The 23,761-nt window shown below is 30.4% G+C and overlaps 1 protein-coding gene and 1 non-coding gene across 2 annotated transcripts; one reads left to right on the top strand and one right to left on the bottom strand.

Moving 5' to 3' along the window:
- The first annotated feature begins 11,867 nt into the window (after positions 1-11,867).
- On the top strand, positions 11,868-14,197 carry LOC7481534 (expansin-A4). Its single transcript, XM_002313398.4, has 3 exons — positions 11,868-12,133; positions 12,349-12,667; positions 13,453-14,197. The coding sequence occupies exons 1-3, from the start codon at positions 11,974-11,976 to the stop codon at positions 13,760-13,762; spliced, it is 789 nt and encodes a 262-aa protein (XP_002313434.1). The 5' UTR covers positions 11,868-11,973; the 3' UTR covers positions 13,763-14,197.
- A 4,425-nt stretch (positions 14,198-18,622) lies between these two features.
- Positions 18,623-18,695, bottom strand: TRNAK-UUU (transfer RNA lysine (anticodon UUU)). The gene has a single exon. It is a non-coding gene; the product is annotated as a tRNA-Lys (tRNA).
- Positions 18,696-23,761: the final 5,066 nt, after the last annotated feature.

Genomic DNA, 23,761 nt, shown 5'->3' with positions numbered 1-23,761 from the left:
CATTTATGTGATGTCTTTGATAGCTTATGAAATGAAGAATCAAGTAGGCGCCATGTAATATTGGTAGGTTTTTGTTTGGTTCTAGCATGTATGTGACAATACTTCTTTTTTTTCTTCATTTCCCCTTTCTTTTTCTTTACCTCTTTCTTTTGCTGGCATATATGTTGTCTGATTAAGCTAATTTGAAGATTAAATTAAAAAGTTGTTAAAAAATTAAGAACTAAATTAAAAAAATTTAAAGAAATTAGGTTTGATGCGTAGAGAAGTCCAGAATCTTTGGGCGGTGCTCATAGCTTCTTCCAACTTTTGATAATAATTTTTTTTTTATGTAGTTGGATTCTACTTAATATGCATAGCTACTATGACGCTCTGGTGCCTTATCCTTTTTTCTCCTTTTTCTTTGTTTTCTTCTTGGTTAGCAGGTCTCTTTTATCTTTCATTCCTTTCTCTCTGCTCGAACAGCTCTCCATCCTTCTCTAATGTTTTGTTGTCCGTTGAGCCTCTGGCACAAAAGCTTGACCGGACAACAATTGTCTGATTCGGGCCAGGTCTAAACTTGTCTTTTTTTTGTCTGAGCCTGCCCTTTTGGTCCTGTCTCCATGCTAGATGTTTCTTTGGTAAGTTAAAACTAGAAAAGAGTACGAAGACGAGGAAGCAAGTAATAGTTCTTTTTGGGTTTTCAAATTTGCCCTAGAGAATTGCTTGTATGTATGTCTTTGACGAGCACAACACATTGTCTTACGTCTTGTGATGGGGAATCCATGGAATACCAGAGTTCTATTTAGGCGATTAATTCTCGAACAATCATGAATTAGGCCAGTAAATTGTTAAAAATACTGTGTATTTTAAGAATTTTAACCCGGACTGAAAAGAATAAAGACTTTCTCAGTTTGTCTCAAACAACTCCTCATTCCCTTTGGAAATAAGATTTCTAGTTCCAGAACTTAAAAAAAATGAAGAATAAAGACTACGATAGTCCTCGAAGAGTGAAGCAAAGTGGTGGTAAAAAATAATTAAGAAATTGCACCACGAGACAAAAAAACAAATGTCAATAAAAATGTGGGTGGTATTATAATTCTGAATGCACCCACGACGGTGGGTGGTGGAGCCGTGGAGGAATAAGTTTTTATTCAAAAATCAAGTTTTCCCAATGAAGAGGGCAAATGATGGCGAGTTGGACATGTTGTCTTTTGCATGCATGTGGCTGGTGACTCCTCATCATTGACAGCACCATCTCCTATGCCTTAAATCCTTTCCTACTCCTCCCCATTTAGATTTTCCTTGTGGAGCTCCGAAGATCTTGCTCTTTTAAACATCATGATGGGTAGTTAAGTTGGTTGTTGTGAACTTGTGGTTGTCCTTTTCTTTTCTTTTTTTTGAATTTAAGTGATTGATAAAGTGGGCTCAAACTGAAATCTTGCCTTCTCTTGTTTTGCCGAAGTGCAAAAGAGTCTACAAGCCCGTTAATGGAGGTGACTCCTGCAGTTACCTCGAGTAATGATTGCTTCATTTTCCTTCTGTTCACATAATTCTAATTCAACAACAACAATCTGCTTATAACTTTACATCTTGTCTTCGAGACGTCCCAGCAGTTAAATCTTAGAATCTTTAGTTAGAGATCTCAGATTATGTGATGGGATCTAGGAATCAAGGAATATTACACTTGACTGCGTAATTGAAGACATGTTAGGCTTGAGCTTAAAGAAATGGAATTACTTTACGGCTTCGGAAAAGAATAGATCAGTCGTAATGTAGGTGCTAGTGGGCACTTGGGGACAAATTATATATGTTCAGGAATGATGCCATTTTCTGCCTGCTTCAGAAACATAAAAGCTTGACATAGAGATGGAGTATAGCTGAAACCAATCTCTCCAAGCATGCAGTGTTTCATCAAGACTAGAATGCATGATTAATTTGTTTGGTCCCTACAATTCAACTAACAGTGTGATAAAGACTAAGTAAATTAGGTTGGGCAAGGGTCTCTCCATCATAACATGTATGCTAACGTCAAAACACTTGCTATCCAAGATCTTTATTGTTTCAATTTGTAATTATTGTTTTGGATTCTAATTTTCTTCACATTTAGGAGGGAAAACTGGCATAAAAATGCTTCACATATACGAGGATGTTGGGAAATTTGTTACAACATGATTGATGGGGCATATTTAAAAGGGAAAATTGGCATAAAAATGCTTCAATATATGAAGATGTTGGAAAATTTATTAAAACATGATTATTGAGTATATTTGAGATCAAATTAAAAGTGGAGTCTATTTATTTTTTAGGTTAAAATTTTGTAGGAATTTAATTTTTAACATAAGTTCTTTAACATGTTTTAAATAAATTATGGGTGAATGAAAAATTAATTTAAAGAATTTTTGTTTAGCATGTTTTGATAAAACTCAAAACCTTTTAAAAGAATTCTATCTAAAAAAAATAAAATTTGATGTTTATAAAGTGAGTAATTGAAAAGTTAAAATTAAACACAAAAAACACTTAAATTTTTACAGAGAAAAGATTATAGACGAAGTGGGTTTTGGGTTTAAACTCACCTGTAGATTAGCTAGGCTTGGGTATGGATTTGAACTTGAATCTGATTCATGAAAAAATATTTCTTTCGACACATTATTTGTTATAAATTTGAATAAATTTTCACTTGATGATAATAAAAATTAATTCATATTCTTTTTAACTTTCAAAATCTACTATAGAAAAAGGGGTGAGGAAAGAGTCCAACACAAGTTTTTTTTTTTTAATTTTTTCATACTTTTTCTCATTTTATTTTTAATTTTTTCTCATTATTTTATGTATTGGTTTTTCTTTCAAGTCTAGAGGTTAGATTCGTATTAATTCAAGTTAACTCTTTTGAAAAGAACTATTATCAATTCACATGCTAGGAACAATTTAAAAAACATAAGTTTACTTCATTTTGGTCCTTGAGACAAAAAAAAAAATATTTGTCATGCTTCCTCAATTTAACATAATTCTATATTTTCTATATTTATTTTTTTATCCTAAAATACTAATAAAACATAATTTTACATCTTTCAATCAATTTATCCAACATGTTTAATCGTGTGGACCCATAAACTGATCATAACACACTTATAAATAAATAAATAAAAACCCCGTATAAATCTCACCAAATCAAATTCCCTTGTCTAGAATTAAGGAAATGATTGATGATTTAAAATTTGACGAACAGTTCAACATTGTTTTCCCTGGTCTCAAACTGTCTAAGCCACAATAATAATTTGAGCAGTAAAAGGAATCTACTAATCTTGATTCTGCCAAAACTTTGGACTTGAGCCTGGCAGGCTGCAGATTAAGTTTGGTGACCCCAGTGGCCATGCCTTGTGGTTTTTGACCAAAGAATGCAGAACACAGCAGCTAGATTTTCCATGATAGATTTCATGTCTTCAATCTTGAAGAATCAGTACTCATCGACATTGCTGACACTCTTGTCTACCTCTTTAGTCAAACTGGCTCTGTAAAGGAAGGAGCCATGTCCCTATCCATATATTCTAATTAAAGTGCAAGGCTTTGCTCCAGAAAATCAGCTCGTCTGGTTCGCTTTTGTAACCCAACAGCTCAACATCTGCATAATTTGTTCCAGTGCTTCACCAATACATCGATGTGGGATTCTCTCAATCTTGCTAGTTGGATTCACACACTTTTGTACCGTTCAAGTATTCGTGTACTTTTCTAGCTATAAGCATAAAGAAATCAACATCTGTTCATACTAGAAAAGATCTTCACCATCCAATATGATCCAAATTGAAGGAAATTTCTTCTTTTTTTTTTCTTTTTTTGTTAAAACAAATGAGGTCACAGCCCTCCACATTAATTTCAGGATATGCATTCAAGTATTTATATTAGTAGTACAATATTTTAGAAGATCACATGGGAGTGAAGGACCATGTGTGTATGTATAGATAGCTGAGGATTGTGAGGGCACATCTTCTTGTCAATATCCTCGCCAAAGTTTTCTATGCCCACATGCTTACGGTTATGTTACCTTTCTTCTCGCCCAAATGCAATCAATCTTGCTGAGCCCGGGGATCCTTTTCCTAACCCAGATTTGTGCTCTTTCTCTCTATGTGACACAGCATATGATTTCATGTCTTTGTAAAAAAGAAAATAAAAATTAAATTTTAAAGCTAAAAATAGTAAAACTTAATTAGTTTTGACCCCTCCTAGAAAAAAACGTATGTTGATGGAGAGGGGACACATGATCATAAAGGAGCTTGAGAAATTAGACCACATTTTGCAAGCCAGTTCAAGGCAAAAGTGATCGTCTTCAACAATCACGCCTAAACTGGTGGCTTCGTCTATGACAACGTTAACGCTCCCAAGTTTCTCCTTGACAAATGACAATACTCAGATCTCATGTGAGATCGATGGTTTATGTGTGGAAGACGGACTAGCAAGATTAGGCACATTCAAAGTCCTCGTTAATAAACTGCAACTCAAAGTCAGCAGAAGAGGCAGATGCCATTAGCAAAAGCATTACCGAAAGGAGTTTGTTTTTACATTTTAAAAATATTTTTAAAGATGTTAGAAATATTTTTATTTTTTTATTTTTCAAATGATTTTGATATTTTCATATTAAAAATAATTTTAAAAATAAAAAAAATTATTTTAATATATTTTAAAAAAATATTATTATTATATTGTGATAACGTGAAACACCGTAAATAATCCCTGCCTGCCTAAAACAACCACAACCCTTGAAGTAAAAAAAAAAAACCTATAAGAGGTATAGTTTAACTAGTCAGACCCTGAGTTTACTTCACAGAGATCACCAGTTCGAGTCTCACAAATCTTAGAGCCACTGGCGGCTTACATGATCGTTAACTTCAAGGCTCGTGAGATTAGTCAAGATACACGCAAGCTGTATCGGACATTCACGTTAATATATATATATATGAGAAGTCGACAATATCATAGTTGGTACGTATCACAAGAAATTAATCAACCATTTTTATTTTATTTTATTCTAGCTTAATTTGGACCACAATAACATTAAGGCCGCACGTCGTTGTCTCATTCCATAATCTACTTGTTAATTACTTTTTTTGTTTTCCTTTCTTCTAATTAAAGTTCTTAATTATGTATTTACCTTATTTTATTGGAGTTAATTTTAACTTAGTGAACTAAAGCCACTTGATTTTAGAAACCCCGAGTTGGCGAAGCTCATTCACTCTTAATTAGAAATCCCAAATTGACAAGCTTTTCTAATAACATTTGAAATTGAAAACATTTAGAAGATGTCGTGCATAATGGAGAGGAGAATATTAAGTTCATGGTAGCATGACATATCATGCATGCTAGTAAACTTCCAACTATATATTGATTTCGAAATCAATTTTTAATAAAAAAATAACTATCAATTTTTAAAAATATTTAACCATCTCCTAACTAGCAACAACGGATTTTTAACCATATAAATGCAAATAAAAGGTTTTCAATTTCGGCCCCATTTGTTTGCTAGAAAGTAGTTTTCTTTTGGAAAGTGAATTATTTTTCGATGTTTGGTAGTGTAATGGAAAATAAATTGAAAAACAATTTCCAGTATTTGGTTATGTCATGGAAAATAAGTTGGAAAATAACTTATTAATGTTTTATTTTTTTCAAGTTTACTAAAATAATGAGGAACAAATCTTACAAATTAAAACGTTGAATGAGAATGAAATTGAAAAAAAATATAATTTCATAAATTATCTTAAATAAAATAAATAATAATCAAAATAATAGAGATCAAATCTAAAAAATAAAAAAAATTGAAAGATAAAGAAATTAAAATAATAATAATTAACATTTCATAAATTATTTCAAATAAAATAAGTAACAATCAAAAGAATGAGGACCAAATTTGATAGATAAAAAATTTCAATTAAAAAATGATAAGGGAAAAGCAAATAACAATTATAAAATTAAGGATCAAATTAATATAAAAATTAAATTCTAAGGGATGAAATTGAAAAAAAATATTCAAAACAAAATATATATAGCAATTAAAAGTTTGAGGACTAAATTTGATATAATCAACAAATAATATGATATTTTTAAATTTTTCACAACTTCCGGAAAGTGTTTTTCGTCCAAAATAAAAGGAAAACACTTTCCTGGAAACCAAGCCAAATTTTCCTTTGACTAGAAAGTGTTTTCCGATGACCGGAAAGTATTTTTCGTTGACCAACTTTTCTAATAGCAAACAAACACAGGAAAGTTTAGAAAGTGATTTTTCAAAAACCAGTTTTCGAGAAACAAACACAGTATTCATGTTGTTAGAAATTCAAGGGAAGTTTAGTCCGAAAATAATACATAAAATTGCAAAAGCACAATGAATCAAAAAAATTTAACAAACAAACAAATTAATGAGTTAAATGCAAATAATTAACCCAGAAATAAAAGGACAATAATAAAGATTATTAATTTGAAAGCATGATACCCAAAAAATGCGTCAACCTAATAACAACCAAGGAGATTCTCCTTTATATTTCATGTAATGTTGTGATTTAGGACAAAATAAACCACCTTAGACAAAAACCAGATACTCCCATTGTTAAATCAAAGTTGTTAGCATAACAACATTAAAAAAAGCATCAATTATAATCTAACTTGTTTTTTAAAATATTTTTTATAAAAATATATTAAATTGATGTGTTTTCAGGTATTTTTTTTGTTTTTTTTTGTTGATATTAAAATTAAAAAAAATTAATATATTTTCAATTAAAAAAAACAAATAAAAAACAAGTAAAAGATTATATATATATATATATATATACACACACACATATGATAATTACCATATAACAATATAAATAAATAAAAAACAAAAAGGCTAGCTCAATTTGGTTCGAGTACATAAACAAGTAAAAGATTGTCAAACGCTGAAGTAACGTACATTGAAGCTCAAAATTATTTTGAATGAAGAGACGTGATCATTAAGTACTACACTCATCGTTGTATTACTCATGACTTCAGAATTTTATATATATATTAACTAATATACTAAAACGTGTGGGGGATTTACTGTTCCCCACACATAAATCACTGTGTATTACAACAGTAATTCACAGTGATTTTTCATCCTTTTTTTTTTCAATTTTCTTATTTTTTTTTATTTATTTTTTTTTCAAAATTATTTTTGTTGGTTTTACCTTTTAAATATTGACCTGGTTAAAATTTTTGCTTAGTAATTTTTTTCTTTAAAATACTGTGAATTGCTGTAATGTTTTCCCACTTAGTTTTTCTATTTTATTTATTTATTTTTAAAAATTATATTTATTGATTTTTTTTTTAATATTGAGCTGATTGAGAATTTGGTTTTGTAATTTTTTTTCTTTAAAACATTGTTGATTGCTACAGTGTTTCTCCGCATGGTTTTTTTTCTTCAAAAATATCTTTTTTTTATTTTATTTTTTAATATTGAGCTGGTTAAAAATTATAGTTATAATATGTGAGGAAAGCACTGTAATTTTTTTAAAAAATTATTGTTCATTCCCACATGGTTTTTTTTTTTTAATTTTTTTCAAATTATCCTTTTCAATTTTATTTTTTTAATATTAAGTTGTTTGTGAATTACAATTACAAGTCATTACAAATAAGGCTAAATCATGTGGGGAAGCACTGTAGCTTTCATCACAAAACACTATGAATTGATACAGTGTTTCCAACATGATTTTTTTTTCTTTTTTTGGTGTTTGTTTTTTTTTTTCTAAAATTGTCTCTGTCGATTTTTTTTTAATATTGAGCTGATTAAGAATTTAGCTTTATAATTTTTCTCTTTAAAACACTGTGAATTGTTGCAGTGTTTTTCCAAAATTATCTTTGTCGATTTTTTTTTAATATTAAGTTGGTTAAGAATTATAATTACAGTAAAACTAAATCATATAAGGAAAGCGTTATAGTTTTTCTCACAAAACACTGTGGATTGCTACAACATTTTTTCTCATGGGTTTTTTTCATTCCAAAATTATCTTTGTTAGTTTTTTTTTTTAATATTAAGTTGGTAGAGAATTTAGCTTTGTAATTTTTTTTTCTTTTTATTAACTGAAAAGCTAAATCATGTGGCGAAAGCACTGTATCTTTCCTCACAAAACACTGTAAATTACTACAAATCATTTTATTCAGTCTCTAAGTTTTGGATCACCAACACAACTTTTTTTTTCGTCATGAAATATTTGCTCCATCATACCTTTAATTTCTATTACTTATCTAGCGTTAGTTCATAATTATAACACTATTAAATGCATTTGTTTTATAAGTCCGCGGCAGCGCGCGAGTATGTTATCTCGTATATATGAGAAGATGTTCACCCGTAAGGAAGGAATTTATTTCAACACCCCGTACCTGCAAGTTTTAAGTCAATGCATGGTCAAACACATATTTTATCTAATTAAATAATATACTATCTAAATTCAACTAATGTTGTAGGATTTGACTGCATCAAGGTGTAGTTGAAGTTAGATATATAGATTGGACTTTCGGTTACAATTAGTTATCCTCTCTTATTTTTCTAATATCAATTTTTTTTTGGAGATTAAACTTGGAGCATGTTTGTTTTTTAAATCGGAAAAATAATTTTGAAATTTTTGATATTTCTTTTCATTTCAAATTAAAATTTTAAAAAATAAAAAAATATTTTTTTAATATTTTTTTTAAAAAATACTTTTAGAAAACAACATTTATTTAATTAATTAAATCACTAGTCAACAAACGGGGAAAAAACCCTTTTGTTTAGTTTAGGTGTTGACTGTTGACTAGGGGTCAGGGGAGATTATGAATCAAGTAAAAATGATGTGAAGCCACATGGGTGGGTGATGGTTGCGAAACAGGCACGCTTTGATCGCAGGCAATCATGGACCCAGTGTCAGGCTGGTCCGTGTGGATCAAACCGTACGTGTCCCTCTTACGTGGACCAGCGCAATTGGTCCATGTCCAAAACTTAAAAAAAAAAAATTGCAATTGATGGCACATGGGGGTGGTGGACTTATGGATCTGGGTACTAGATCATAATTCTACATGACATGCTACACGGTAAATTGTCCGGCTCCCTTTCATATTTAAGAAAAGATAGGAGAAAAATTCATTTAGCTAACACTTAACTAATTTTACGGTGATGGAAGTAATTAGTTGTTTTTTATTAGTTAATTTTTGTATTTATTTCTTTTTTTAAAATATATTCAGAAATTAACTAATAGAATGACACTAGTTATTTTTATAGCACTATAAAATTTTCTCAAACACCTAGCACAAGATGAAATTGGTTTAAAAGAAAGTTCAATTACCCAAATGTAATATTTTCATAAATTATTAATTTGATGAGAATTTAAAAAACCCTTAAACTACATGCTTAGGTAGTTTTTGAAATTGTAATAATTATTGTTTTTTAAAGTTTTTTTTACTTGAAAGTATATTTAAATAATGTTTTTTTTGAAAAAAATATTTTTGACATCAGTACGTTAAAATAATTTAAAATAAAATAAATTTAATTTTTTATTTTTTATTTTTTTATTTTAAATTATTTTATCATACTGATGTATATTAAATTTTTTGAAAAATAATTTTTTACCATAAAGTTACTAATCGGTTGATCTTAAAGTCAACTTTAACTCCACCTAATTTTTTCCTTCTTTCCGCCAAATTTCAAATTATCGGAGATAATCTCCGCAGCTAATAATTAAAGGTAGTTTAGTGGGCACGTAAAATAGGTTTAAAGTTGATGAAATGACACAACTTAAAACAAGAGCATTGATGTAGATAGTGCGTGCTTAATATGATGTGTAATGTATTTTTAAAAGTATTTTTTATTTTAAAATGTATTAAAATAATATCTTTATTTTCAATATAAATACTTTAAAACCATCATAAAATATTAGAAAAAGTAAATTGATTTTTTTTTCAAGACGATCATACATTTTTTTTTTTATTGATGTGGGTGTCCGGGGCAGTTTGCGCGCACCTCGACTAATCCCATGGGTTCTGAAATTAACGACCATGTAAGCCTCCAATAACCATCATATTAGTAGCCATATGATTTAAACTTGAGATTACAGGGAAGCAAACCGACAAACCTACCATTTTAAAACAAATCTAAACACCATTAAAATATAGATCAGACTCTTTGGCCATACAGGAGGAAGATTATAATGCTAATTGCTAGCAGTAGTATTATTTCTTAAAGTTAATTTGACATTCGGATCATTATTCCTCAAATTGGGATTAAATTATCCTTCGTGTTCGCCTTTCTATATCTCTCTGTCTCTCACTGGACATGGAAATAAGAGATGAACAATGTGTTGCAGCTAGGTTTGAGCTTTTCTTAATGGGGTTTAGCCTGGATCCATCGCCGACCCCATCAAATCTCTTAGAGGCCTCCACTGGAAATCACAACCGCTGATCACGCCTCAACTTCTGCTTGACGCAATGCTCTCTAACATGTGGTGTTTTATACCGTGTGAATAGTTGTTTTTTATGATTTTTTTTATTTAAAATATATTTAAAATAATATTTTTTATTATTAATTTATTTTTAATATTAATATATTCGAATAATTTAAAAATATAAAAAAATATTTAAAAAAAAAACATGATGTGACCTTGCACAAGCAGTGCTTACATTACTTTTATATCATGTACTGAATTTGTACCTTTTTAAGCTAATAGTACTACTACTACTTTTTCCACGTACTATCCTTTTGATTTCTTCACTGATGTCACGTTAAGTCATTGGGATGACAATTTAGGAATAGATTAATTTTTTTATATAATTATTTTATATGATGAATAATAAATAAAATATAATTATTGTTAAATTTAACTTATCATAACTTTAGATACATATTTATATTATATATAATATTTATATTTTAAAAAATCCAATATAATATATACATATCTTAAATCATATCTTTGGACCTTAATAGTTTAAACTATTAGTTTGAGATGATTTTTTAACATGGTATCAGAGCACTGATGACCAAACAATCACGAGTTCGAATCACATCATCTCCATTTATTTTATAAAAATTAAGTACAAGGTAATATAAACCTGTATAATTTTCAAACTCAAAGAGTTTTTACTTGAAGATGTGTGCTAGATAATAATATAAATCATATAATGGGACCTCACCTCGCAGTTTAAGGCTTTAAGCTATTGGGTTGAGATGATTTTTTTGACAAATATTAAGATCTCACACACACACAGAAATATATATATTATTTTAATATTTTATTGAATATTAAATACTCAGATACTCAAAATTTGATAAATAATATATGAATTTCATTATTTTATAAATAATAAATAGAATATGCATATATATATATATATATAAAAAAAAAAAAACTCGGTCTGTGGATTCCAGAGACATCCCTATTAACTCAGCATATATAATACAGTAGCCATCAAGGGCATTTATGTATCATCGTGTGCAAATAGTAGGACTAACATATGTATTATCATCGAATTTAAATAATACAATGCTCGCCTAAAAACCCCATTTTATTTTATTATTCATTGTTTTTTTCCTGATTTTATACCGGTAAATAAAAAGAAATCACTAGCACTAGTTTTTTTTAAAAGTTTAGCATTAAGAGGTTGTAAAATATAATTTCCAGTCAATTCGGAGACAGGCTTCCAAATTTGAGGAAAACGCTACACATATGCGTATAAGGTTTATAATTGGATAGAGTATTCGATACGTGCCAGAAAGAGGGATTGGAGGAGTTAATTTTGTTCTTTTCTTCCTCTCTTTTTTTCACTCACGAAGAAGTAGATTAATGATGGTTTTGTTGGAAAATTCCAAGTGGTGCCCTTTTAGCCTGCCTTGCCTCCTCTTTAAGTAGTGAAGCTCCCATGCCCTGAGCCCTTCACACCCTCCCATTATCCCTTTCCCTCTCTCTCCCCTTTTTCTCTCTTTCTGACTAAAGTAGAAGGGTGTTTCTGTAGTAGTGAAGAGGGAAAATGGCAATGGGTAGTTTGCTTTGCTTTACAACTAGTCTACTGATAATGATGTCATTGATGTGGAAGGGTGAAGCTAGAATCCCTGGTGTTTACAGTGGGGGTGCTTGGCAAACTGCTCATGCTACCTTCTATGGTGGTGCTGACGCCTCTGGCACCATGGGTATGTATCTGCATCTATCTTACTACCCACATTAATTAAACCTGATCACTTGAGCTAGGTCTTAATCTCGATTAATTAGCTTTTAACAGTTTGTTTTGGACTTGAAATCTCATAATGTGGGATGCATCGGTCTGAAAATGAAGCTGCTACGTGCACGTACAATTTTAGCTACCAGTAGATGTTAATAAGAGTAATTAATCTGTATTTGTGCGCAGGAGGAGCTTGTGGATATGGAAATCTATACAGCCAAGGGTATGGAGTGAGCACTGCAGCTCTAAGCACTGCGCTGTTCAACAACGGGTTAAGTTGCGGTGCTTGCTTTGAAATAAAGTGCGCAGATGACCCACAATGGTGCCACTCAGGCAGTCCATCTATTTTAATTACCGCAACCAACTTTTGCCCACCAAATTATGCACTTCCTAGTGACAATGGAGGCTGGTGCAACCCTCCTCGCCCCCACTTCGACCTCGCCATGCCCATGTTCCTTAAGATCGCAGAGTATCATGCCGGTATCGTCCCTGTTGCCTACCGCCGGTCAGTGACTTTTTAAACTCTGTTTTTCTCTGCTCTTGCCCTGCTTACATATGGCTCTAGATTCGAACTCTTTCAGTTAACACTCGGAAAACAACACTACCACCTTCTTTTCTAACTTTACACTACATAGAGTTTTGGTTTTTTATTTCGATAAACATCCGAATTTGGATACATTGGACTCTGTAAATATACACACTAATTTTACCACTCATTTTAGCCGTCATCCCCTTTGCAACATCATTTCTTCTCCATATATATGGATACACAGTACTCATTCTTGCAAGAAAAACTTCCATGCCAAGATGTAATTTGGCCCAATAAACCCTAATGGTTCTACAGCTATAAAAATTTATTCAAAATGTTGGTAAAGGGAGATCCAGAATATGTGCGGAACCCACCCTTTTTTTGGTGGGACGTTATCGCTTTTTTCAATAAAGTTCCTATCTTTAAAGTCTTATTGTGACCCAAACAGGATAGGCTCAGGCTGGTGGTGTAATCACACAAATCCTGTTGGGTTTGTTAGACCTCAACAACTTGTGCTGTGTCTTTTTGCTTATTTTAGCCATGGGACAGTTTATGGTCACTTTCTGCGGTTTGTCTTGACTCTCACTGCCCATCTTTAATGCTAAAAGTACCAATCCACCCTTGCCCATCACAGTTTGTGTTTACTTGCTAAAATCACGCCCCGGGATATATGCTTAGGCTTGAACTTTTTTATAATTTATATGTTTTTATTTTTTGCAATTACGAAAATGTCCCGACGGTGCTGATGTCGTGCAATGCAGGGTGCCATGCCGGAAGAGAGGAGGCATAAGGTTCACAATAAACGGGTTCCGTTACTTCAACTTGGTATTGATCAGCAACGTGGCGGGTGCAGGGGATATCGTGCAGGTGAGCGTGAAAGGTTCGAAGACTGGTTGGATGAGCATGAGCCGTAACTGGGGTCAAAACTGGCAGTCAAACGCCGTTCTGGTTGGTCAGTCACTCTCTTTCAGGGTCAGGGCCAGTGACAGACGCTCTTCCACTTCATGGAACATTGTCCCTGCCCACTGGCAGTTTGGTCAGACTTTTACCGGCAAGAACTTCAGGGTCTAATTCTTTCTTACTTTTTATTTAACTACCACCGTCTATCTCCACTGTCAAGAACCTAAAAATTCAAGTTTCCCGCCATAATTTCTTATTTCCGTTTTTACCCTTCTCGGCTCTTTTTTTTCCGGTGGGTTGTTGTTGGGGATGTGAAAGTAAAAGGTGAGGCTATAATTAGTAGGGACTTAAAAAATGGAAGGTGAAAATTGGGGGACTGTTTGTTTTTCTTTTGTTTACTCTCTGAATGGTGTGTTTCTCGACTTTCAAGATGTGGTGAGGCGGAGGCGGAGGCGGCTGCGCAAACGATGGTTAGCCCGCTGGTACTAATACTATATATATACGTATAGTGATGTATGATGATGGTATACGTTTTGAGAAGTGTATTGTAGTAATTTATAGTAGTTGATCAATTGCAAGGATATTTGGCTTGTTTTTCCATGTTAACCGTTCCCGTGTTCCTTGTTTTTTTTTTTTTTTGCCCAAGAAAAAATTAAACAAATTACATTTCAAATAAAGTATGATTGGGACATTGCGATGAGGCAATTTACAAAAGGAATAAAGGATGCATACGAAGGAACCATCATCTAAATGTTTGTTTTATATGTACATCTATTTGTACACAAGTGGTACCACGGCTTTAACATGCTCATTTAAAAAGAAATCAAAGACAATCTTTTGCCGTGAAATCCAACCCAAAATATATTATATAAATATATTTATAAAATATTTATATTTTTTAATATAAATGTAATATATACATATCTCGCATTGTTAACATAAAGTGCACATATATATATATTATTTTATTTTATTTTTTATTGAATAATAAATAATAGTGAGATAATTAATATCTATATAAATATCCAAAATTTAATGAATAATTTGTAAATATTTAAATTTCTGTGGGTAAGTTATAAATGTTAAAAAAAATCCAACATGTATTCACCCATCGTCATTTCTAACTACAATTGATTATTTATTAAGGAAATTCATGAGTAATTGCAAGAGTTGAGGATTTCTATCTAAGTGGCGAATGACTTTAACCTTGATGAATAAAATATGATTTTACATAATAAAAGGAATGTGCTTTTATATTATTATATTATACTTTAAAAGAAATGGAAAAAATATTGTGCATGCAATGTGAATATAAACTCATTGCATTATGAATCATATTGTAGATATAGAGTATTTTACATTGTGGACAACACTATAATGCTATAGAAGTGTTGTTTTTGCTGTTTTTTAGTCAAAAATTATTGTTATGGGGTGTTTTTTCTTTTGTTTTTTGTGCAAAAAACTGCTCGGTTTAGCTTTGTAGCTAGACTCAATGTTATTGGGTTTGTTGGGCCTGGTTGGGCAACCAAACGCAACGCTATTGGGTTTGGCTTGGAAGCCAGATCAAAATCGCTTCTAAAAGGTGTTAGGTCTGACTTGAAAGTCAGACATAAATCACTTCAAAACGAATATAAATGCTCATTTGATAATGGTATGGGTCCCTAGAACTTTGAATTTTCCAAAAACAATGACTATAAACCTCAGAGACAGTGATTAATGAATAAACAGTGGAAGAAAATTATTGAATCTGATTCACAAACAGACCCAATACTATTGTTATAATTTTAAGATATAAAATGATCTATAACTTTCTATTGTTAAACTTATATTTATATGTTTTTTTGTTTACAAGAGTAATTTTTAAGTGCAAAAAACTAAAAAGTTAAAAACAATCATAATAAAATCAATGATATATATAGGGATATCATTTCAATAAAATTCAATGATATAAATGTTTATGTGTGCATAAAGATTTTGAACTTGAGTTACATAAACATTAGCATCTTCAACATGTGTATTTAAAAAAAATAACAAAAAAGCTTATCATTTTAATAAAAAAATAAAACTTGAGTTAAATCATGTTCTTACATGTTATTCAGGTTGTTTTTAAATTTTTAAAATTGATCAATTTAAATCAAGTCAGCTTTCACATAATTTATTTAAAAACTAAATTAAATAAAAAAATTAAGTTGAAAATTTTAATATTAATCCGCTTAGCTAAATTTAATAATATTACCAAAATATTCTATGTGGTCTTGACTTTTTTTCTACATTTAATAAAATAGATTTGATATATAATGGTTCTTGACAAAAAAAATTTGTTTCCCTTCTAAACCGTATAGTTGGTTTTTGACGGGTGAGCGTCAATTACCAAAATCCAACCGTTCATTTTAGCAAGACTCTCATCTCTATATATATATATATATATATATATATAAAGGGAAACCAAACTAATTGCAAAAATACAAGAATTAAACATAATCGCATAGAACACAGGTAGGACAAATGAAGGCTTCCCAGATTTAAGAGAAAGTTCATAAATGTCTTTAATTTATTATTTTCTTAACCCTTTGCTCCATCCAAGAATAAGCTATTGCGTTATGTTCTGTTGAGGAAATTGGGTGTAAACCCGGGTACAAGGCTTTCGAAGGACAGCAGGGAAAAAGACAAGGAACGAAAGGGAGAAGAATCTAAGAAAGCGCCAGCTCACTTAACTATCCATTAGCCAGGGTATTTCTGTAGGAACTGAGCTTGACTATTTGGAAGGGACGAACTCATATCCAAGGGATCTTAATTGATCTAGGTCTGATCTTCACCTTCATCAGGATCATAATCAACTTCCTCTGCTGGAACATAATCAATTAGCCCGTTAGTAATAGATACCAGCAACTAGAAACATGTCCAGTAACTTTGGGATTCGAAGATGTCATCTTGTACCCATTTAGCAGGAGAGGACAGAAGTCACAGAACAACATTTATGGAGGTCTGAATCCCATTTCCTTCGAGTAACAAGTTCTTTACCAGCAAGTGCAGCAACATGTAAAGTCACATCACAGGAAGGCTGAATACGCGTTTGCATTAAGCAAAACACATTTGCACATGGAGAGTGGGGTTGGGTCTGTGAATGCTGTGTGTTACATGTGAGTAGAATCTTGTTGCTCTGTTGCGTCTTTTGTCCATTTTACGACGCAAAAGATAGACCTTCGGATCCCTACAACCTGAAAAAGGAAAAACGAACACCACTTTGGATACCTTGCCTTGCACAAATTTCCTCCTCTTTTTGCACAGTTCGGCTGTGGGGCTCAAATGATTCCTCGTGATATGCGCTCATTATGTGCCTTCATGTGGTAACTTTGGTGCTAGAGTACTGATTGAAGAAGAAGCCTATAGCTAGAGTTTGTCCATGAATAAGTAACATGCTTTTTTTATATATATATATTAAAACCTTGATTCTTGAACGGTGAATCACCTTGGCCGAGCCACCCTAGCCTTACTCCTAGAATGATATTTTGTCTTTGATTCCCTATCAGCAATGCTGTCAACCCATGTATAATCAGAAATCTGACAAAATAGATTGAAAAAAAAAAAACAAGCTCTTAGGAAACAAAAGATTTAAATTATTTAGTGATAGTCCCATGAGTGATTTTATGCTGACTTTTTAACAAGAGGAGGAGAACCCAAATTCTAAAAGAGAAAATTGTATATGAGGTTTCCATGATAACACTACAGAAAAGACAATTTTCTATTGCTCTAGATGTAATAGGGTTCTGGAAGATGAATCAAAGTACTAGGAGCTACAAGTGTTGCGACTTGTAAAAGTGATGACAGACTAACCAAGTGAAAGGGGTGCGTGCATACCTTGAGCCTTTCTTCAGCAGACCTTGGTCCGAGCCCACTGAGCCAATCTTCCTAAGGCATCCAAGAAATAAGAAATGGAGACTTGCTCTATCACGTTGCTTATGTCTATCCTTGCACTACCCAAGCCTTATACTGGGACGAAGCCCACCATTAATCTAATTGGTATGCAACTTCGACCCATGTCAAAATCAAGAAAAATAACATGAGCTACAACTGTATAATAAAATTACTTGTTACTCGATTAATTTTAGTGACAAACCAAGAAGAGTTCAAATCTTTTTTTTTCCCTTCAATTACAAGCACAATACTAAACAATCACTTAAGGTTGGGAATGCTTAACTTAATACATACAAAACAAGTTATTTATTTGGCTTAAAAGATCTTTTAATACTTAAGTTGATATCAGTGAGGGAGTAAATGAGCCTTTAAAATTGTATTGTGTTTGTTTATAGAATAAAACTTAGAAAAAAAAATGTTTTCTTTTTCTTCTAAAAGAGTTGATTCATTACCTTGGGTTTAAGGTTGTTTATAAAACCTTGAACTCTTTGTGAATGTGTTCATGCAAAAAATAGATGGTCAATATGTTTGTCACTTATAATTTTAGACTTCTTAAAAATACGGGTTTATAGTGATAATTTGACCACTATAAAATCTATTTAAGTTTAATGAATTGCATATTATTGATGATGATCATAAAATCAATACTCAAGGAATATGTGATCATGAGATGTGCCTTAATTTAATGCATTTATGTTATGTCCTCATAATTTATAACAAGTAGATCGAATTTAATCTGAGGGTAATGATTGATTCAAGATGTGTCTGCTCATATGAGATTTGAGTCTAGATAGAGTCCCAATAAATCTTCTATATAAAATTGTTGCCTTGTTGGGTTTTATAGACACTTATAATAAATTTACTCGTAAATCTTAATTTAATCTGATTGCATGAACGACACCAAACACTATTATTGTAATTCATCATTTGAAATTAATATATTTTATACCTAAAACATTGGGATTTAATTATTCAATCATTTAATAGTTGAGTTTTAATATTTGTTGACTTTTCTAAACGAAAATGGAAGAGTAACATTGAAACTCTTGGTTATCGGCAAAATCGATATTTGCGATAAGGAAGAATTAAAAAATTATCAACAAGGTAAGTCATAGTCGCCGTCTGTGGGAATCGAACCCACGACCACATGGTTAAAAGCCATGCGCTCTACCAGCTGAGCTAAGACGGCTTTTGCTGTTTTTGTAAATAACAAACTTAATGTACCCATTAGCAAATAATCTATGCCAGTAGTGCCCGTGCTCATCCTCTTTTTTTTTTCCCCCCTCTCAATCCTCAATAATCTACAGTTCATATTCTAACGAGTGCATTTAAGAGACCCGTTAAAAAATATAAATATACGAGATGTCATGTCCGCGCGCTGCCACGGATTTATAAAATAAATGTATTTTATAGTGTTGTAATTGTGAACTAATACTAGATCAGTAATAGAAATTAAAGGTATGATGGAGCAAATATTTCATGACGAAAAAAAAAGTTGTGTTGGTGATTCAAAACTTATAGACTGAACAAAATGATTTATAGTAATTTACAGTGTTTTGTGAGGAAAGATACAGTGCTTTCGTCACATGATTTAGCTTTTCAGTTAATAAAAAGAAAAAAAAATTACAAAGCTAAATTCTCAACCAACTTAATATTAAAAAAAAAAACCAACAAAGATAATTTTAGAAGGAAAAAAACCCATGAGAAAAAACGTTGTAGCAATTGACAATGTTTTGTGAGGAAAACTATAACGTTTTTCCTAATAAAATAAAATAAAAAACCATTTAGAGAAATATTGTAGCAATCCACAGTGTTTTGTGAGAAAAAATACAACGCTTTTCTCATATGATTTATTTTTATTGTAATTATAATTTTTAACCAACTCAATATTTAAAAAAAAATCGACAAAGATAATTTTGAAAAAAATCATAAAAAATCACATGGAAAAACACTGCAACAATTCACAGTGTTTTAAAGAAAAAAATTATAAAACTAAATTCTTAATCAGCTCAATATTAAAAAAAAATCGACAGAGACAATTTTAGAAAAAAAAAATAACAAAACAAACACTAAAAGAAGGAAAAACAAATCATGTTGGAAACACTGTAGCAATTCACAGTGTTTTGTGATGAAAGCTACAGTGCTTCTCCACATGATTTAGCCTTATTTGTAATGACTTGTAATTGTAATTCACAAACAACTTAATATTAAAAAAATAAAATTGAAAAGGATAATTTGAAAAAAATTATACGAAAAACCATGTGGGAAAAAATACTGTAGCAATGAACAGTAATTTTCAAAAAAAGTTATAGTGCTTTCCTTACATATTGTAACTGTAATTTTTAACCAGCTCAATATTAAAAAATAAAATAAAAAAAAAGATAATTTTGGAGAGAAAAAAACCATGCGGAGAAACACTGTAGCAATCAACAATGTTTTAAAGAAAAAAATTACAAAACCAAATTCTCAATCAGCTCAATATTATAAAAAAATCGACAAATATAATTTTAAAAAATAAAGAAATAAAATAGAAAAAATAAGTGGAAAAACATCACAGCAATCCACAGTATTTTAAAGAAAAAAATTATAAAGCAAAAATTTTAACCAGATTAATATTTAAAAGGTAAAATCAACAAAAATAATTTTGAAAAAAAAATAAATGAAAAAAAAAACATGGAGAAGAATCACTGTGGATTACTGTTGTAATCCACAGTGTTTTGTGTGTGGGGGAACAAAAATCAACAAATATAATTTTGAAAAATAAAGAAATAAAATAGAAAAAATAAGTGGAAAAACATCACAGCAATCCACAATATTTTAAAGAAAAAAATTATAAAGCAAAAATTTTAGCCAGGTTAATATTTAAAAGGTAAAATCAACAAAAATAATTTTGGAAAAAAACATAAATGAAAAACAAAAGAAAAAATAAGAAAGTTGAAAAAAAAAATTTGAAAAAAAAAATGAAAAAAAAAGAAAAAAAGGAAAAAGCTTTTAAAAAAAAAACAAAACAAAACAGGGAGAAGAATCACTGTGGATTACTGTTATAATCCAAAGTGTTTTGTGTGTGGGGGAACAAAAATCGACAAATATAATTTTAAAAAAATAAAGAAATAAAATAGAAAAAATAAGTGGAAAAACATCAAAGCAATCCACAGTATTTTAAAGAAAAAAATTATAAAGCAAAAATTTTAACCAGGTTAATATTTAAAAGGTAAAATCAACAAAAATAAATTTGGAAAAAATATAAATGAAAAAAAAAGAAAAAGAAATAAAATAGAAAAAATAAGTGGAAAAACATCACAGCAATCCACATTATTTTAAAGAAAAAAATTATAAAGCAAAAATTTTAACCAGGTTAATATTTAAAAGGTAAAATCAACAAAAATAAATTTGGAAAAAATATAAATGAAAAACAAAAGAAAAAATAAGAAAGTTGAAAAAAAAAACAAAACAGGGAGAAGAATCATTGTGGATTACTGTTGTAATCCACAGTGTTTTGTGTGTGGAGGAACAAAAATCGACAAATATAATTTAAAAAAATAAAAAAATAAAATAGAAAAAATAAGTAGAAAAACATCACAGTAATCCACAGTATTTTAAAGAAAAAAATTATAAAGCAAAAATTTTAACCGGGTTAATATTTAAAAGGTAAAATCAACAAAAATAATTTTGGAAAAAAAATAAATGAAAAAAATATAAGAAAGTTGAAAAAAAAATTTTGAAAAAAAAAATGAAAAAAAAAAAACAGGGAGAAGAATCACTGTGGATTACTGTTGTAATCCACAGTGTTTTGTGTGTGGGGGAACAGTAAATCCCCCACACGGTTTAGTATATTAGTTAATAGCGTTTGGGTTAAATTTATTATTATTATTTTTTGTTAAAATTTATTTTTTTCAAATATTTTGGATCGTTAATGTGCTGATTTAAAAAATAATTTTTAAAAAATAAAAATATATTATTTTGATATATTTCGATAGTAAAGTGGCCAGGATAGAAAAATATCAAAAGTATAGGGGCGTATGGTTTGTCCCCATATTGTTCATAAATATACTTCAAGATATTATAATTATAGTCCCTTCAAGTTTATGTAATAATAAGATAATTAATTATCTAGTAGGTGGTCTAATAATAAGAACTTGGGATTAAGGAGTTTACTCTTCATGTGGTTTCAAGTATGCATGTGATTGCTAATATGATAGCAACTAGAGGTTTACATGGTCGTTAACTTCAGGGCCCGTAGAATTAGTCGAGGTACGCGTATGTAAATTGACTTGGACACCCATGTTAATAATAATAATAAAAAAAAATACTTGTGGTACTACAAATATAAGCTTATTAGTTTGTTAATCACATAAAGATGGTTTTTTACAGCTTAAATATTTTTTTTCTTTTAGGTAAGTTTTTAATTGAAATTATATTGAATTGTTTGTAATTATTGTGATCATGGAATAATTAGCTAAATTATGAAAACATAAAATAATTAAATCAATCAATTTAACAGTTCATTAATGAAGGGCATGAAGGTCAAGTAAATGGTGAGCCCATGCCAAGAACTTTTAACCCAAAAAATTAAGTGGATTTTTTTTTTCTTGGATCAATTAAATAGATGATCGGAGGATATTATTTGAGATAAAAATAAATAAACAAATTTTATAGAGGTAAATACCATCTAAATTCTGAAGATTAGATTGGAATTAAAGTTGGGTGAATAAAACGATAAGAAAGCAAGTAGGAGGGGAGGATGGTGATGTTAGCCTGTCAGTGTTGGAAAAGGAGACGGAGAGGTCAAGATTGACCACGGAGGCTCCCATCATCTGTACGACGTTGCAGAGATCTGACTCTCTCTCTTTATCCGCTTGTTGTGTCTAGTCACACTGTTTGTTAATTGTGATTCGGACCCATCCCACCCAAGCATATTCTCTCTCTTTCGTACACTGCCGCTGTCAACTCTCTCTCTTCCAGCGTCTTTACGAAGGGTATGCTTGAATTTATAATAACGGTTGCCATGTAAAATATTTTTTTTTTATAAATATATTAAAATAATATTTTTTTTATTTTTAAAAAATATATTTAAAATCAGTACATCAAAACAATTTAAAAAAATAATATAAAAATTAATTTTTAATAAATTGTTTTTAGAAACGCAGGTTAGATCATGTTTCCAAACGATCCCAAAGTTAGATATTGATTTTTAGAGTTTTTTTAAAATAATTATTTTTTATATCTACTTATTAAAACCATCTAAATGCATAAAATAATAATAATTTAAATTTAAAAAATCAAAGATTTTTTAAAGCATCGTCTAACCGCAAAAACAAACATTGCCTTAACGTGTTCTTAAATGGATAAGCTAGGGAATTAGCATGTAAAATGTAAATAAATAGGGAAATGACATAGAAGTAAAAAGTTTTGATGAAATAACATATTTTTGGATGTCACAGTTAGGAACCGCGATATTATCTAAATTCATGACTAATTGGTCAACTAGTTCGTTAAACTAGTCAATCGGTTCATAAAGAAAATCACAAAACTATCAAAACCATGCCCCACGACAAGACTTTTAAAATCTAAAAATCAGAAGGTCGAAGTAGCGATTCCATAATTACTTCTAGGAAAACGGTTTCCGAAAACTCCTGTAAAAAATTAAGCGAGATCCAACGGTCAAATCAAAAGTTATAGCCCTTTTAAAACATCATTCTCGTCTAGTATGACCAAACCTCCTGCTAGACTTAGACTTGTCCTATTGGTCCATAAATGCATTTGTTAGGCCATCCACATAATATGTACATGAGAAATCCTCATCTAGTTATGGTAGTTTTCCATCTGATTGTTCAGAGTCACCTGTGAGAACTATTGTGAGGACAATAACTTTTTAAGATTTTAATTGGAGTCTATTTTTAGTCTACAAGTTGGATAAATATGTATGTTTTTACTCATAAAACATATTTGAAATAAAAAATTCATAAAATTATGATTTTTGTGTGAAACGATTAATTGAATATACAATTGTATCCAACTAGCCGATCGATTAGCAGTTGTTGTTCTTTAAATGCGAGACATGTTTAAATATCGCTATTCTGAAGCGCGAAAACTATTTTGTCACGTTTAGAAATAGTAACATTTAACAAATATCACGTTTCAGAAGGTGTTATTCTACCAAAAACATTTAATTTATTGTGCTTATTTTTTAAAAAAAAACCCTATTAAACTTTGTCCAACTTCTAGCTTTTAGCTTGACAGGTCAATCTAGTAATT

The sequence above is a fragment of the Populus trichocarpa genome, chromosome 9, assembly GCF_000002775.5.
Source record: "Populus trichocarpa isolate Nisqually-1 chromosome 9, P.trichocarpa_v4.1, whole genome shotgun sequence".
Taxonomy (NCBI): Eukaryota; Viridiplantae; Streptophyta; class Magnoliopsida; order Malpighiales; family Salicaceae; genus Populus; species Populus trichocarpa.
Note: the sequence above shows the minus strand (reverse complement) of the source record. Positions and strands in the feature narration are given on the sequence as shown.